The 12,998-nt window shown below is 53.6% G+C and overlaps 1 protein-coding gene across 1 annotated transcript in view; it reads left to right on the top strand.

Annotated features, from left to right (window-relative positions):
* Daam2 (dishevelled associated activator of morphogenesis 2) overlaps positions 1 to 12,998 on the top strand; it is a 107,853-nt gene that overhangs the window by 88,263 nt on the left and 6,592 nt on the right. Inside the window, exons 15-19 of the mRNA XM_004624168.2 lie at positions 1,665 to 1,772; positions 5,017 to 5,123; positions 6,219 to 6,303; positions 8,397 to 8,503; positions 8,620 to 8,708. Coding sequence (XP_004624225.1) covers positions 1,665 to 1,772; positions 5,017 to 5,123; positions 6,219 to 6,303; positions 8,397 to 8,503; positions 8,620 to 8,708 — 496 coding nt within the window. The remainder of the gene's footprint in view (positions 1 to 1,664; positions 1,773 to 5,016; positions 5,124 to 6,218; positions 6,304 to 8,396; positions 8,504 to 8,619; positions 8,709 to 12,998) is intronic.

Raw genomic sequence — 12,998 nt, 5'->3', positions numbered from 1 at the left:
AGGCTCTTGGCCAGTGTAGTGAAGAAACTAAATTCACAAATTATTAGACAAGGTGGGTGCCCACAGTAACTCGGCAAGCTTGGGGAAGAGGCCCACCTGTCTTTGGCTGCAGGCCTCCGCTGCACCTGTGACTACTCAAGGCAGATGTGGGCGTGCGGGGTGTAAGCTGATGGAAGGGTCTGTCGCTTGTCTTGTGGAGGGTCTTTCTACCCCTTCCTTCCCTCCGGCACCACCAGGATGAGAATGGGAAGCTTTGCCTCTGGGCCTGTGCCTCACCCCTCCTCCCTGGGATTACACAGAGGATTCCCCCCTGTGCAGGGGACTGTGGGCCACACGCCGCCTCCAGCTCACTCGTATCCCCTGTCTTTGTCTCCCTGCTCCCATTTCCTGGGACCTGGCTCCTCTCCCCAGTCCCCTCCCTCCACTCTGCACACGCTCCCCTGCACATGCATGTACTCGCACATACACACATGTGCGCGTGCGCTCAGGATGGTGGTTGCTGCCACGAAAAGAATGTGTCTGTGTTGAGTTTGGCCAGTTGCCTGTATCGTTTGCTGCTCTGAGCTTCCCAGCCCGGCATTCCACACGAGGGTCCCTGGCCTTCGGAAGGCCACAGGAATGTCCCCACCCCCTGACTCTGGCCTGGCCTCTCCTTTTCAGAGTTTAAGAAAATAAAAGTGAGTGAAAGGTATGCTTCCTTATGCAAGCCTTCCGAGGGGGAGACAAGGGAGGAGGTGGCGGCATGGGAAGGTTCCCTGGCTGCCCTGCAGAGGGAGGTGGAGGGTCCTTTTCCAGGCTCTGGAAGAGAGAGGATCCCAGGAGAGCGCTCAGAGCGTCGTGCTGTGCACTCAGGGCTCTTAACCCGCTGTCTTCTTGTCCTCTAAGCCATCAGCAGGTCATTCTGGGACCTCTGGGGGCTTGGCTCACAAGCAAATGTCCTCTGCAGATGCCAGTGCACGGGCCCTGTCTCTGTGAAGCGTCCTGGCAGTGTGAAACCCTGTCTCCTCTCAGGCATGAGGGCTGGGTCTGCCCTCTCGGCTCTGACCCGCAGGAAGTAGTGCCAGAGCCCTGCTGGTCTGAGTGCAGTCACTCCCAGGGCCGGCAGTCCTGACCTTTGGCACTGATCCACTTTCTATGAATCTGGGAAAGTGGGAGCAAGACTGGGAAAGAGAATGACTGTGTCGGAGACAGGAAACACAATGGCTTGGGGGCTTCTGAATGTGTGTGTGTGGGGGTCCAAGCCAGTGACAGCCATGCTGCAGCACCCACAGGGCCTTTACTGAATGGGCCACCCAGGCCTGCGCGGAAGACCAGGAGCATTGCTTCGCTTTGCTTTGCTTCTCTGGAAGGAGCACAGCGCGCGCCTTTTCCTGCTTGCACACCCAGTGCTCAGCACCTCTGAGATTCTGGGACGTAGTTCTGTGCAGCCCCCCATGGAAAGGCAGAGAAGGAAACTACCTTGGGCTCTGTCCTGGAGCAGAGTATTGAAGAGGGGTAGAAGTTTGCAGTGTGGTGGAGGGGGCGTTCAGCCCCTTTCTGTAGGTATAAAAGCCTGGCCCCTGTGGTTTGCACTGTCGGGGAACAGCTGGGGCTGGAGACCAGTGGGCTTCTCCATAATGAAGGAATTGGGTCAACTCTGGGTCTCCTCTCTACCTGGATTGTAGGAGCGGGTCCCTGGTACCGTATGGAATGAGATTGATGACATGCGGGTATTTCGGATTCTGGACCTAGAGGACTTTGAAAAAATGTTTTCAGCCTATCAGAGGCACCAGGTAAGACCTTACCCCTTCTAGCTGCTTGGCTCTTGACTTCCGCACCCCAGCCCCCGGAAGCGTGACCCTTAGCCTTTTTCTTCCTCCCCTTCCCCCTGATTTCCTCCCTTCTGGCTGCATCCTCCTCTCCCTATGTCCTCCCTCCCTCACTTCTTCCTTTGCTTGCACAGATACTGAACAGCTTGATGCTCTAGGGGGTAGCTCGCTCCTGTGGAGGACGTGGCTGTAAGAGCTGAGGTGTGCAGTACCAGCACATGACCTTGTGTATTCACCAGTCCATTGATGTGCTCCACCCATTTCTCCCTTATGTCCCAGAGCACTGGAGGTGGCATCTTAAGGCCTGGCACCATTGTCCCTTGCTCTTAGAGTCCCCTGGACTTAGAGGTGGCACCTAGAAACCATCATAAATTTTCTTTCTCTGTCTCTGTCTCTCTCTGTCTCTATGTCTCTGTCTGCCTGTCTGCCTGTCTGTCTGCCTGCCTGTCTGTCTGTCTGTCTCTCTTTCTCTCTCTGTCTCAGACAGGGTCTCACTGTGTAGTTCAGGCTGGCCTTGAGCTCACATTATAGCCTTGAACTTGCAGTGATCCTCCTGTCTCAGCCTCTCGAGTGCTGGAATTACAGGTGTGCACCACCACGCCCAGCTTATTGTAACTTTTCATCCATGTTTTCCACCATATCCTCCTCTCTCAACACCCTGAGTCCAGTGAGCAGTGGTGTTGATGCCCTAAGGAGGTTGGGGGCTACCGCTCCTTGTCACTTAGTGGGTTGAAGCTGGGGTGGGGCTTTGAAGGGCCAGAAAGGCCTTGATCTACCTACCCTGCGAGCTCTGTGTACGCGTGCCTGGCCCATGAGTCTGTCTCTGCAGCCCCAGAGGGAGTTGGGGCTTGGGCTGGTGGCAGAAAGCAGGGCATTCCTGTGGCATGGCCTGAAAGTATTCCAAGGACCTGTGCTGAGGGGACTGCCCAAAATGCTGATTCTCAGAGCTCTCCTTCAAACACTGGATAGGATTCCAGAGAGGGGATTGGGCCAGGAATCTGAGGGTAACTTGCAGGCCTGGAGCCCTTTGCTCTGAGACCCACCAGGGCATGACCAGCCTAGAGGCCTCACTGTCCTTGGTGTGACCCGTCTGCTGTGGAGCTGCTTCCCCTCAGCCCAAGCTGTTATCTTCCTTGCTTTCTCTGCTCAGCCAGGGCTCGTGCTCAGGACTCCAGCACAGTGCTGAGCCCTGGAAGGGAGCCCCTGCCCTGCTTTTGCCAAGTCCAGATCTGTGGATGACCTTTTCTGAGAGCAGATGGGGCCAAGGGCTCATAGGAATACATCTCCAACCTTGTTGCAGGGGTCTAGAAAAACAGATTTAAATGTGGGTGTTCCAGAAAGCATCTGATTCTCTGCTCCTGGTTTTAGGAGGCAGCATAGGCATTGCCTGTGGTGGGACAGGCATGGCCACCCCAGGCCCCACTGCAGCTCCAGAGCTGGAAGGATTCTGTAGCCTTGGGCTTCTTGGAGTCCGAGCCCCCCAAGGATTAGGGGACAGAGGCACACCTGCAGGGGTGGCTGCATGCCTTCCTCACGTCCAGCTCTTCCTCCAGGCTCTACTGTCCAGTCTACAGGGCAGGGATTCAGGGGAAGCTGGGAAAGTGTTTGTTGGGGGTTAGGCCAAACCATGTCTGGGTCTCTACTGGCTTGCTGAATTGGGATCTTGCCACTCCTTGCTGAGCCCACTCTGCAGGGTGTGAAGTGGGGATGGAAGCCATAGCAGCAGAGCAGGGGTGACATTCTGCTTGTTCCCTCCTGGGGCCCTGGGCTGGAGGTTCTGGAAGCCACAGTTTTAGCCTTGCACCCAAGACTGGTTCTGAGCCAGCGTTGTCAAGTCCCTTAGCATCTGGAAGGGACACAGTGCAGGCTGGGCCTACTCAGTTCCCTTAGATGTTACAGGACAGAGGAGGGTGAGGAACAAATTTGGGGACCCCTGCTTTTCCTGCCCCCATGAACATGCCTCTCCTGAGCTTCTCACTCTGATCTCTTCTCTCTCTGGCATGTATTTTGGGCAGTTTCAGAAGGGGAGAGGAAAGGCAGGTGGGCAGGGTGCAGGCTGTGGATGCCAGTGTCCCCTGGGGTGCCCCGGGTCCAGGTGCATAGAAGGAGCTGGCTGTCCACTGTTGTTTGGCTTCTCTGTGAGCACATTACGGCTTTGGGTTCCCATCTCCAAGCATGGGGTCCCTTGGGGTTAAGGTGCACAAAGTAGATGCTGGGGACCCCACACCTGTCCTGCTGTTCCCGGTCCCTGAGCCTGTGACTAATGTTGTGCATGTTTAATTCTCTGTCGGCTGTGGCTGCTGCCTGCCTAGGAGCTGATAGCTAATCCCTGTCAGCAGGTGAGTCTGGGCTCTGAACCTTCCACCTCCCCACCGGGGCCCCACACAGGGGGCCTGTCTGTGTCACCTCCTGGCTTCTTGCTCACCCCTGTAGGGCAGGATGCAGTGACAGGAAGTTTCGAGAGTCCTGATCTTACCCACAGGGCTCAAGGCAAGGCATTGTGTCGGGCTGCTCAGGTTGGGCACTGCGTAGTTCTAGGGGCACAATTCAGGACAAGGGTGGTGTGAGTGGTGGCCCTGGAGCTGTGTGGGGTGGAGCCCGGGCTCAGAGGAAACACCTTGAGTGAGAGTGCTGTGCCTCCCAGCCAGTGCCTCCAGCCACGACCCTGAGAGAAAGAGGGTAGAACCTTAGGTTTCTTGGGAACCTGCCAGCTGTGCCCTACAGCAGGGAACTGTAGGTATAATTCTGCCTCAATTTCTACCATGCTGACCCGATGGATGCCCTGCACCTTGGGCACGTGGGGTTGTACCTGGAGCCCCCAAGAGTCAGGAGCTGGCCTTGCAGGGTTAGGACCAACTTCTCATCCCGAGCCCAGGAAGCCCTTGGCTGGGGGCTGTGGTAGACCATGGTCCCTGCTGATGCCACAGGGGCAGTTACACCTGCATCACCAGCTGCTTCCCCAGAGGGCTCGTGGCCTGATCTCCGACCATGGCCTGTAGCTCTGCATGCGCACCTTATCCCTCTCTGCCCAGGACAGAGCTCTAGATCCTGCCCTTGAGAATTGGTTATTAAACACCAGCTGTCAGCCTGTGTCCCTTGCTTTTTCTCATGGCCTCTGATCAGGAGCATCCCCAGGTTGGCTGGAGGGCGGTGCCTGGGTGGGCAAGCAGGGGCTTGCCGTCACTTCCTCTTGGCTTCTTGTTTGCAGAAAGAGCTGGGTTCCACCGAGGACATCTGCCTGGCCTCCCGCAAGGTCAAGGAGCTGTCGGTCATTGACGGCCGGAGGGCCCAGAACTGCATTATCCTTCTCTCCAAGTACGTATGCACCCGGGCAGCTCCTGCTGGCAGAGCACGGACACTCCAGGGAGCAGAGCCCCAGCACCCCGCGAGGGCTAGGGCAAGGGGGGGTTGAGCTGAGTGCCTGCAGTGAGACAGAGGTGACACCTGGGAAGCAGGGTGATGGCAGCCTCGGCCCTACTCCCCCACCTTGGCTGTGCCTGGGCAGGGGCAGGCACACATCTAGAGCCCAGCCCTGGGAACGCTGTGGAGCTGCAGACTGGCACAGGACATTCCCCTGGTTACGAGGCCCTGGGCAGCCTGGTCAGGGTCTGGCAGCCAAGTTGCTCTAAGCCCACGGAGGGCCCAGCTTGGGGTAGGCCAAGGAGCACCATGATATCAGCCCCTAAGCATTTCCCACGGCTGCAGAACAAACAGGCCAGTATCTGTGCTAACAGCACAGCCTCTGTGCAGGGCCTCCCAGAGGCAGGGTCAGGGCGACCGCGAATCCCGTGCTAATCTTAGCGTTGCCCCGAGCACCCCTGGAACATCCCCCCTCCCCCGTCCTTAGTTTCTCCCATTTGATGGTGGGGCATGCTGATGTGCATACCAGCAGAGGGGATGCAGGGGCTCTGGGGGGGGGGTCCCCTCACCCCTTCTCAGGCAGCAGGGCTGCTCAGAGCAGCTGTGTGAGAGCAGTCAGGGACTGAGAGCCATTCTCTGTCCTGAAAAGGAAGGACAGGAATGTCCCCTTAGGCGCCTGCCGAAGTCTCATCCTCCTGTGCAGATGCCGTAGATGTGTTAGGCACAAGGAGGAGAAAGAAGGTCTGAAACCCTCTCCCTGGGCCTTCGGCCTCTATGGAAGATAGCCCTTTGCCTTCCAAGTGCCCTCAGCATCTCTGAGGAAGCCTCAAACAACACATCAGAGGCTCAAGACTTGGTTCAGACCCTGAAGTGCTCCTCATTGAGTGTGCGGAGTGAATCCCATTAGGTCCAGTTGAGAAGGTTTCGCAGGGGAAAGGGAACCACGAAAGTGCTCCCTAGCCCATGTTAGGGAGAGAGCAGAGGATGCGGCGTCTGGCCTGGAGAGGGAGGTTTAGAGGGCAAGGCTGCTCAGGGGGTGCTTTGCCTCAGGTTGAAGCTTTCCAATGAGGAGATCCGGCAGGCTGTCTTGAGGATGGACGAGCAGGAGGACCTTGCCAAGGACATGCTGGAGCAGGTAAGGACCTGGAGGGCGGGAAGGAGCAGCTACCCGCTTCCCGAGGGCCCCCAAGAGCCTGAGATGTTGGCTGTGGGAGCAGTCAAGCTGGGGGAGTTGGAGAGCGTGTTTCTAGAAGGACCCCTGCCTGAGCCTCTCTGGGAAAAGGCTGGCGACAGCTGCCAGGGGTCTCTGAGAGGGCTGGAAGGAGATTGGAGGTAAAGTCTGTCGTGGGTCACAAGCCAGAGCTAGGGCAAGAGTAGGCATCTCTTCTTCCAGTCTTGTCTACCTCAGTGTGTTGTGTCCCTTATGAGAAATGCAGTAAACGCCAAGCAAAAGTGGCATCAATTAAAAAAGAACTGCTGTCTATCAAAAGGCAGGACCGTATTACTAGAGCGTGAAGAGAAGCCAAAGCTTGGAAGATAGTCCACACACACACACACACACACACACACACACACACACAAAAATCAATGAGAAAATGACAAAGCAACTTCAAAATGAGTAAACGGCTTGAACAGGCCCCTCCTGGAAGAGATGTTGATGTGGCCAGTGAGCATTTATTTGGAAAGAGCTCAAGCCTTGTAGGCATCAGAGAAACATTGTGAGCCACAGGGAGACAGCTACTACCCATGCGGCACGGGATTGAGATTCCACCAACGGGCAGTGCTAGGTTCTGCCAAGGATGTGAAGTGATTGGCGTTCTCACTGGCACCATCATGGTGGAAAACTGTGTAGTAAGCACATGAAGGCCTAACAGACACCCACCCTACTGCCCGGTAACCTCACACTTAGATGCAAACTCGAGAGAAACCAGGGTAAATAGTGGCTCAGAGATGCAGGCAGGAATATGAACACCAACTTTATGAAGCCGCCAAAGGGTGTGCAAGCCAGCTGTAGTAAGAAAGTGATCAAACAGGCTGTGGTGTGTTCCTGCGGTGGAATACTCAGTGACAAACAAAAGCGACCAACACGTAACAGGGAGGACTCCTAGGCGTTAGGCTGTGGGACAGAAGCTGGATGCAGAAGAGGACATCCAATGGCACTGCCCACTTTCTGTTGCTGGTGTAATTCCTGAGACGGTCTGAGGCTGGTGAGTCCAGGAGTTTGGCACCAGCCTCCGCTTGGCACCTGGTAACCAGCGCAAGCATCCTATAAAACCACTAAAGCCACATGGGGACCCCACGTGCATGGCTTCTGTTCAGTCCTAATTATCTTCCAAAGGCCCCACCTCCAAATGCCATCACTGGCTGAACTTGGGGGTTACATTGCCAACACATGAACTCGGGGGGGGGACGACACAGTCTTCCCATAGCACCTGGCATGAGTTCGAGAGCAGGCAGAAGACAAGAGCAGACAAATCTATGGTGGTAGAATTCAGTGGAGGCCATGTTGGGAAAGGGGGCAGCTTTCTGAAGTGAAGTCAAAGACCTTTCTAAGAGGCAGGAAACACTGTGTATCTTAATCTGGTGTTGCAGATCTCGTGTCCCCGTGGGCAGAGTTTTGACAGAACTCACTGAGTTGCCCATTTCAAAAGGATGTGTTTTGTTTTTTTTTTTTTAATGGTGAAACTGGGGATTGAACTCAGGGCTTTCTTGCTAGGGAAGCACTTATTCTGCTGAGCCATCTTCCCGGCCCAGGTGTGTTTTATTGTATGTAGATTATATCTCCACAAAGCTTGCTGGAAAAGAAACATCACTGATGTGCATACTTCAGAGTAGGGTACTTTCTGTAAGTTATAGCTCAATTTCAGAAGGTGAAGAAAATCAGAAAGTTGCCCAGCATGGTGGCGCATGCCTGTAATCCCAGCACTCGAGAGGCTGAGGCAGGAAGATCATTGTAAGCTCGAGACCAGCCTCGGCTACAAAGTGAGCTCAAGGCCAGCCTGAGCTGCATAGCAAGACCCTGTCTCAAAAAATAACCAACCACACACACATGTACACAAAAAGCAAGAAAATCAAGAAGTCAAGGACTGCCATCTTCTAGTAGTTCCTGACTACATGAGGGTCCCTCTGTTGGTCTTACACGGAATCAGCACATGGGCTTCTTGTGCCCTGCACCTCTGAATCTGCTGCGCACCCCGGTTGTGTCTGACCCACTCCCGCTCTCTGCAGCTCCTCAAGTTCATCCCTGAGAAGAGTGATGTGGACCTCTTGGAGGAGCACAAGCATGAGATTGAGCGAATGGCCCGCGCTGACCGCTTCCTCTATGAGATGAGCAGGTCTGGGGGCCATTCGGTGTGGCCAGAGGGGTGGTGGCCCTGGCAGGGAGGACAGGAGCGAGGCGAGCTGGAGAGGAGGCTGAGGCTGGAGGCCATGTTCCTTGCCCTGTCCCCAGGATCGACCACTACCAGCAGCGACTGCAGGCCCTGTTCTTCAAGAAGAAGTTCCAGGAGCGACTGGCAGAGGCCAAGCCCAAAGTGGAAGGTAGGGTGAGCGGTGGGCAGGGCCCTGGGGTGGGGCAGTGCCAGGGAACCTACGCAAAGGGGCAGAGGGAAACAGAGTCCTTATTCTTCACCCAAAAGGAAAACCAATGTCAAGGGCAGACTGTAAAACTACAATATGATAAGGAAGTGCCCTGGTTTCTATTGGCACGTGTGCCAGCCTCGGAGGTGTGACAGGGGCTAGGCCTCAGTGTTGGGACCCTCCTCCCTGCAGGGAGGGACTTCTGCTGGCATCTGTTGTGGTGTGGGGCAGAAATGATGCGCAGGGGCCAGAGCTGTGCCTGTCACGAAGGAGCGCACCCCTCTGTGGCTAGCTGAGAGTTTCTGAGCGTGTTTGGGAAGACATCTTGGGATATCGTTTCAAGTGGGAGCTCCTCAGAAACGGAGAGATTGAGTGAAGTGACCTGTGGATGTGCCTGATCTGAGCCAGGGAAACCCCTCTCGCACAGGCTGCTTCCCAAGGACAAACTCCTGAGGCCCATGTGCCAAGCTCCATGGGAAACACCATGTGTGAATTGTCTCATTGGTCCCTGCAAGAACCCCAGAGGTGGGTCCCTGCAAGAACCCCAGAGGCTGTCATGGCCTGTTGATGGCCTCCTTTCTCTGTCTCTAACATGGGCTGTGGTCGTCACTGTGTTACTGGTGGGTAGTGGAGCCAGGATAGGAATCTTGGTGTGGCCTGGTGGGCATCTCTCTGAGGCTGCTTATGGGATGGTGGGGGAGGCTGGAGCGAAGGGTTGTGGGAAAACACAGGTGGGCGTGGTGGTGGGCAGGAGGGAGTGAGGCTGGCAGGCTCATTTGGGGTGAGGACAGGACCACAGAGCAGCATAAGCCATGTCCAGGTTCTGAGGATTCAGGGTTGGGGGCCAAGCAGTGCATGGCGCCCCCTGCTGGACAACACCAGAGGCACTCAATTCTCCATGAGATGCCAGTCCAGAGAGAGTCCATTCCTGGGGTCCAGCCAGATGCTTTGGGGAAGATGAAATCTGCAGAGCTGAAGGCAGACATTTTTTTGTAATCTTCCCCCTATTCTTCTCACACACACACACACACACACACACACACACACACACACACACACAGAGCATATGCCTTCGGACAGCCAAGAACCTGCAGGTTGTGATCATAGATAGTCAGTCTGAGCCAGAGGAGAGATTTCAGGAGCTTCTGTCATTGCTAAGGTCTGGCTGTTGCTCTTGGTCCTGGTGATGGGTGGATCCTTATCTTCGTCTCCATTTCCTTCTGCTGTAGGCTGCCCTTGGGGCCAGAAGCAGAAATAAGGGGTTCAGCCCAGGGTGGACATGCTCAGTTGTCTGTGTCTTGGGTCAGTAAAGTAATGGCACCCCACTGCCCTCTGGGGCTAAGGAAGCAGAGCAGCTCAGCAATTAGGGAGGCTTAATCCCAGGCTGCCTCTTGTCCCCTGCAGCCTTCCTCTGCTTAATCCCAGGCTGCCTCTTCTTAGCGAGTGGCTGCTGTGTAAAGTCTCCTTTTACTGTCTAACTACACAGAACAGGATGTATTGAAGACAGCAAGGTTTCTAGATTTTCTCGCCTAGGGCAGTGGCTACTGTCTGAAGGGCCCAAGAGTGAGGTAGGGAAGAGGGGCCTGAAGCTGTTCAAGGTATGATTGAAATAGTTTCCTTTTTTAAATGTATTACAGTAAAAGGCACATTGGCATGAATCCCCCTCAGAACCAGAACCCCTCTTGTTTCAAACACACTCACCCCATCATTCTTGCCACAGCAGTTCTGGAAGTCCTCTTTCATGAGTGTCTTTAGCTGTGCTGTTGTAGGTGCCACCATGTCCTGGCTGGCTTCAAAACATTTCTCTGTCAGAGTTTTTAGCTTTGGGGAAGGGCCAGGAGTTGCATGGTGCTGGATCTGGTGAGGGAGGTGGACGAGGACGCAGTGTCATGCTTTGACAAGCCTGCATTTGCACAGGCTGGCCCTCAGCAGCAGCATTCGCTGCAGTATGTTTGATCACAGCTTGTGAAAACACCCCCAAAGAGAGCTTCCAGAACTGCTTCAGAAAGAAGCCAAGAACGCTGGGATGAGTGTTCAAAGTGAAAGGGAGGGTCTGGAGAGCGTGGGGTGGCCGTGTCCTTTACGGTCATAAACTGCTTTAAGCAGTATAGACCCTCTCTATATTGATCACACCTCGTGTAGAATTGCATCAGTGTGGTCCACAGAGTGGAAGAGCGGAGTATTGTGCAGGAGTTAGGGTTCTTCTTTCTCCTCCTCCTTGTCCTCATCCTGGTCTTCCTCCTCCTCTTCCCAGAAGACACTCCTGAAGGAGTTGAATTTAGCCTGTTCCCCCAGAGTCCCATGAGTCCCAGAGTCCTGAGCTGTCCATCCCACTCTCCCTCCAGCAGCGTAGGGGATCTGCGTTACTTTGCCAAAAGCCAATGCTCCACATAGGACAGATTTCCCAATTTTTCTGTAACGACGCTCACGCCTGTATTTTTTTAACGCATTCTTCTTAGCAATGTGTCCACTGCCTCCGATGCCACAGGTACCAGTGCTTATTATGAAGGCTTTCGCTGAACAGCGTGCAGATGCGTGTGGCTACGGGAGTACTATCCTTATGAACCTATTCATGGATACATTGATCTTGGGAAAGCATCTAAAATGTGCTGGCTGCAGTTGGGCGTTTTCCCACGTACACTGATTTCCTTTGAATTCTTGTCACTTTCTGTTTTGCCAGCATCGTAGTATTTTTAGGAGTATTTCTTTGCAAACTTTTAAAATAGTAAAATTCAGCCTTAGAAAAGCCATCTCAAGATACATATTTTGCTGGCAACTTTTATAAATGATTTTTCCCCAATAAACTTTATTTTCCCTTTGCATTTATTTTTTTATGTCTTTTTGAGACAGGGTTTTGCTATGCAGTTCAGGCTGGCCTTGAGCTCACTTTGTAGCCCAGGCTGGTCTTGAATTCACCTTAGCTTCCCAAGTGCTGGGATTACAGGCTTGCGCCACCACGCCTAGCCAAACTTTTTACTGAAATATGATGTGCATGTGTAAAAGTACTGAAATCCTGAGATGTGATGAATCATTATGAAGCAGAACCCCGTTTGTGACTGGCCCTCAGGTCAAGGCGTGGAATGCCACCAACTCTGGAGCCCCCTTCCCGCCCTTCTTCCTGGGACTTGCCCCTCTGGCCCTCTATGGAGAGGAGCAGTTTTGACTTGTAGACTACTTTGGTCTGTTTTGAGCTTTATATACATGCAATAATGTGGTGCAAATAATTTGAGGCTGGCTTCTTCTGCCTAATATTATGGGCTATGAGTTAATCCGGTGGGGAATTCATTTTCCATGCTTCGTCTTACTCCATTCTATATTATAATTTTCCCATTATAATTTGAAAAAAAAAAAAAAAACCCTAGAGGTAGCTCAACTATCCTAACTAAAAGTATCAACTATCCATTAGTAAGAGTGGTATTGCTTTTAGGTCTTATGTGATAGGTTCTGGCCCTCGTGTGAATGGCTGAATTATTATGGTGGTCATCTAGTATGGCTGAAGCCCTTACAACAGCAGCTCATCTTCCCAGACACCACCTCCCCCTTCTCCTCCAACTCACCCAGGGTGCAGTTTCCTTTCACCCTTCCTGCCGCCTCAGGGAGGATCCCAGTCAGCTCCTAGGTATTTCAAAACATCCCCCTCAAACTCCACCCCTAATAAATGGCCATAAAAGCCTCAACTTTGCCTCAGATCTGCCCCACCGGCCCTGCCCCTTTCTGTGTCTTTGGAGTTCATAAAGGCTTCTTTTATCTTTCCTATCTCTTTACTACGCTGCCGAAAAACCTATCAGTATGAACGTGTTCCACTCGGATGGAGCAGACAAAACTTATTTATGGCTTCTTTTGTGTAGTTACTTATTTTAAACTGTTCTTGTGGTTTTCTCCAGACTTTAGTTGAGTGGGTTTCTTTTTCTCTCCTATATTGGTCAGTTTTCTGTCACTGACTCAAATGCCTGTGAAGGACAGCTTAGAGGAGCAAATCTATACTTGGGGCCCTGGTTTCAGAGTGTCCACTTCGTGGTCAGCCAGCTGTAGTGCAGGAGCATCATGGCGGCAGGCAGCAGGAAAAGCCGCTCGTGAGGAAGCAGAGATGAGGAGGAGGAGGAGGAGAGCCAGGGAGGAAGGGGTCCAAGCTTCCAAACCCCAGGAGCCTATTTTCTTCAGCTGAGCCCCATCTCTTAAAAGTCCATTCAGCCCCAAGTTCATTTGTGGATTATCCTTGGGAATCAGTCCTCAACACATTTCAGTCTTTTT

This window comes from Octodon degus, unplaced genomic scaffold (assembly GCF_000260255.1).
Source record: "Octodon degus isolate 3935 unplaced genomic scaffold, OctDeg1.0 scaffold00005, whole genome shotgun sequence".
Lineage (NCBI taxonomy): Eukaryota > Metazoa > Chordata > Mammalia > Rodentia > Octodontidae > Octodon > Octodon degus.
Note: the sequence above shows the minus strand (reverse complement) of the source record. Positions and strands in the feature narration are given on the sequence as shown.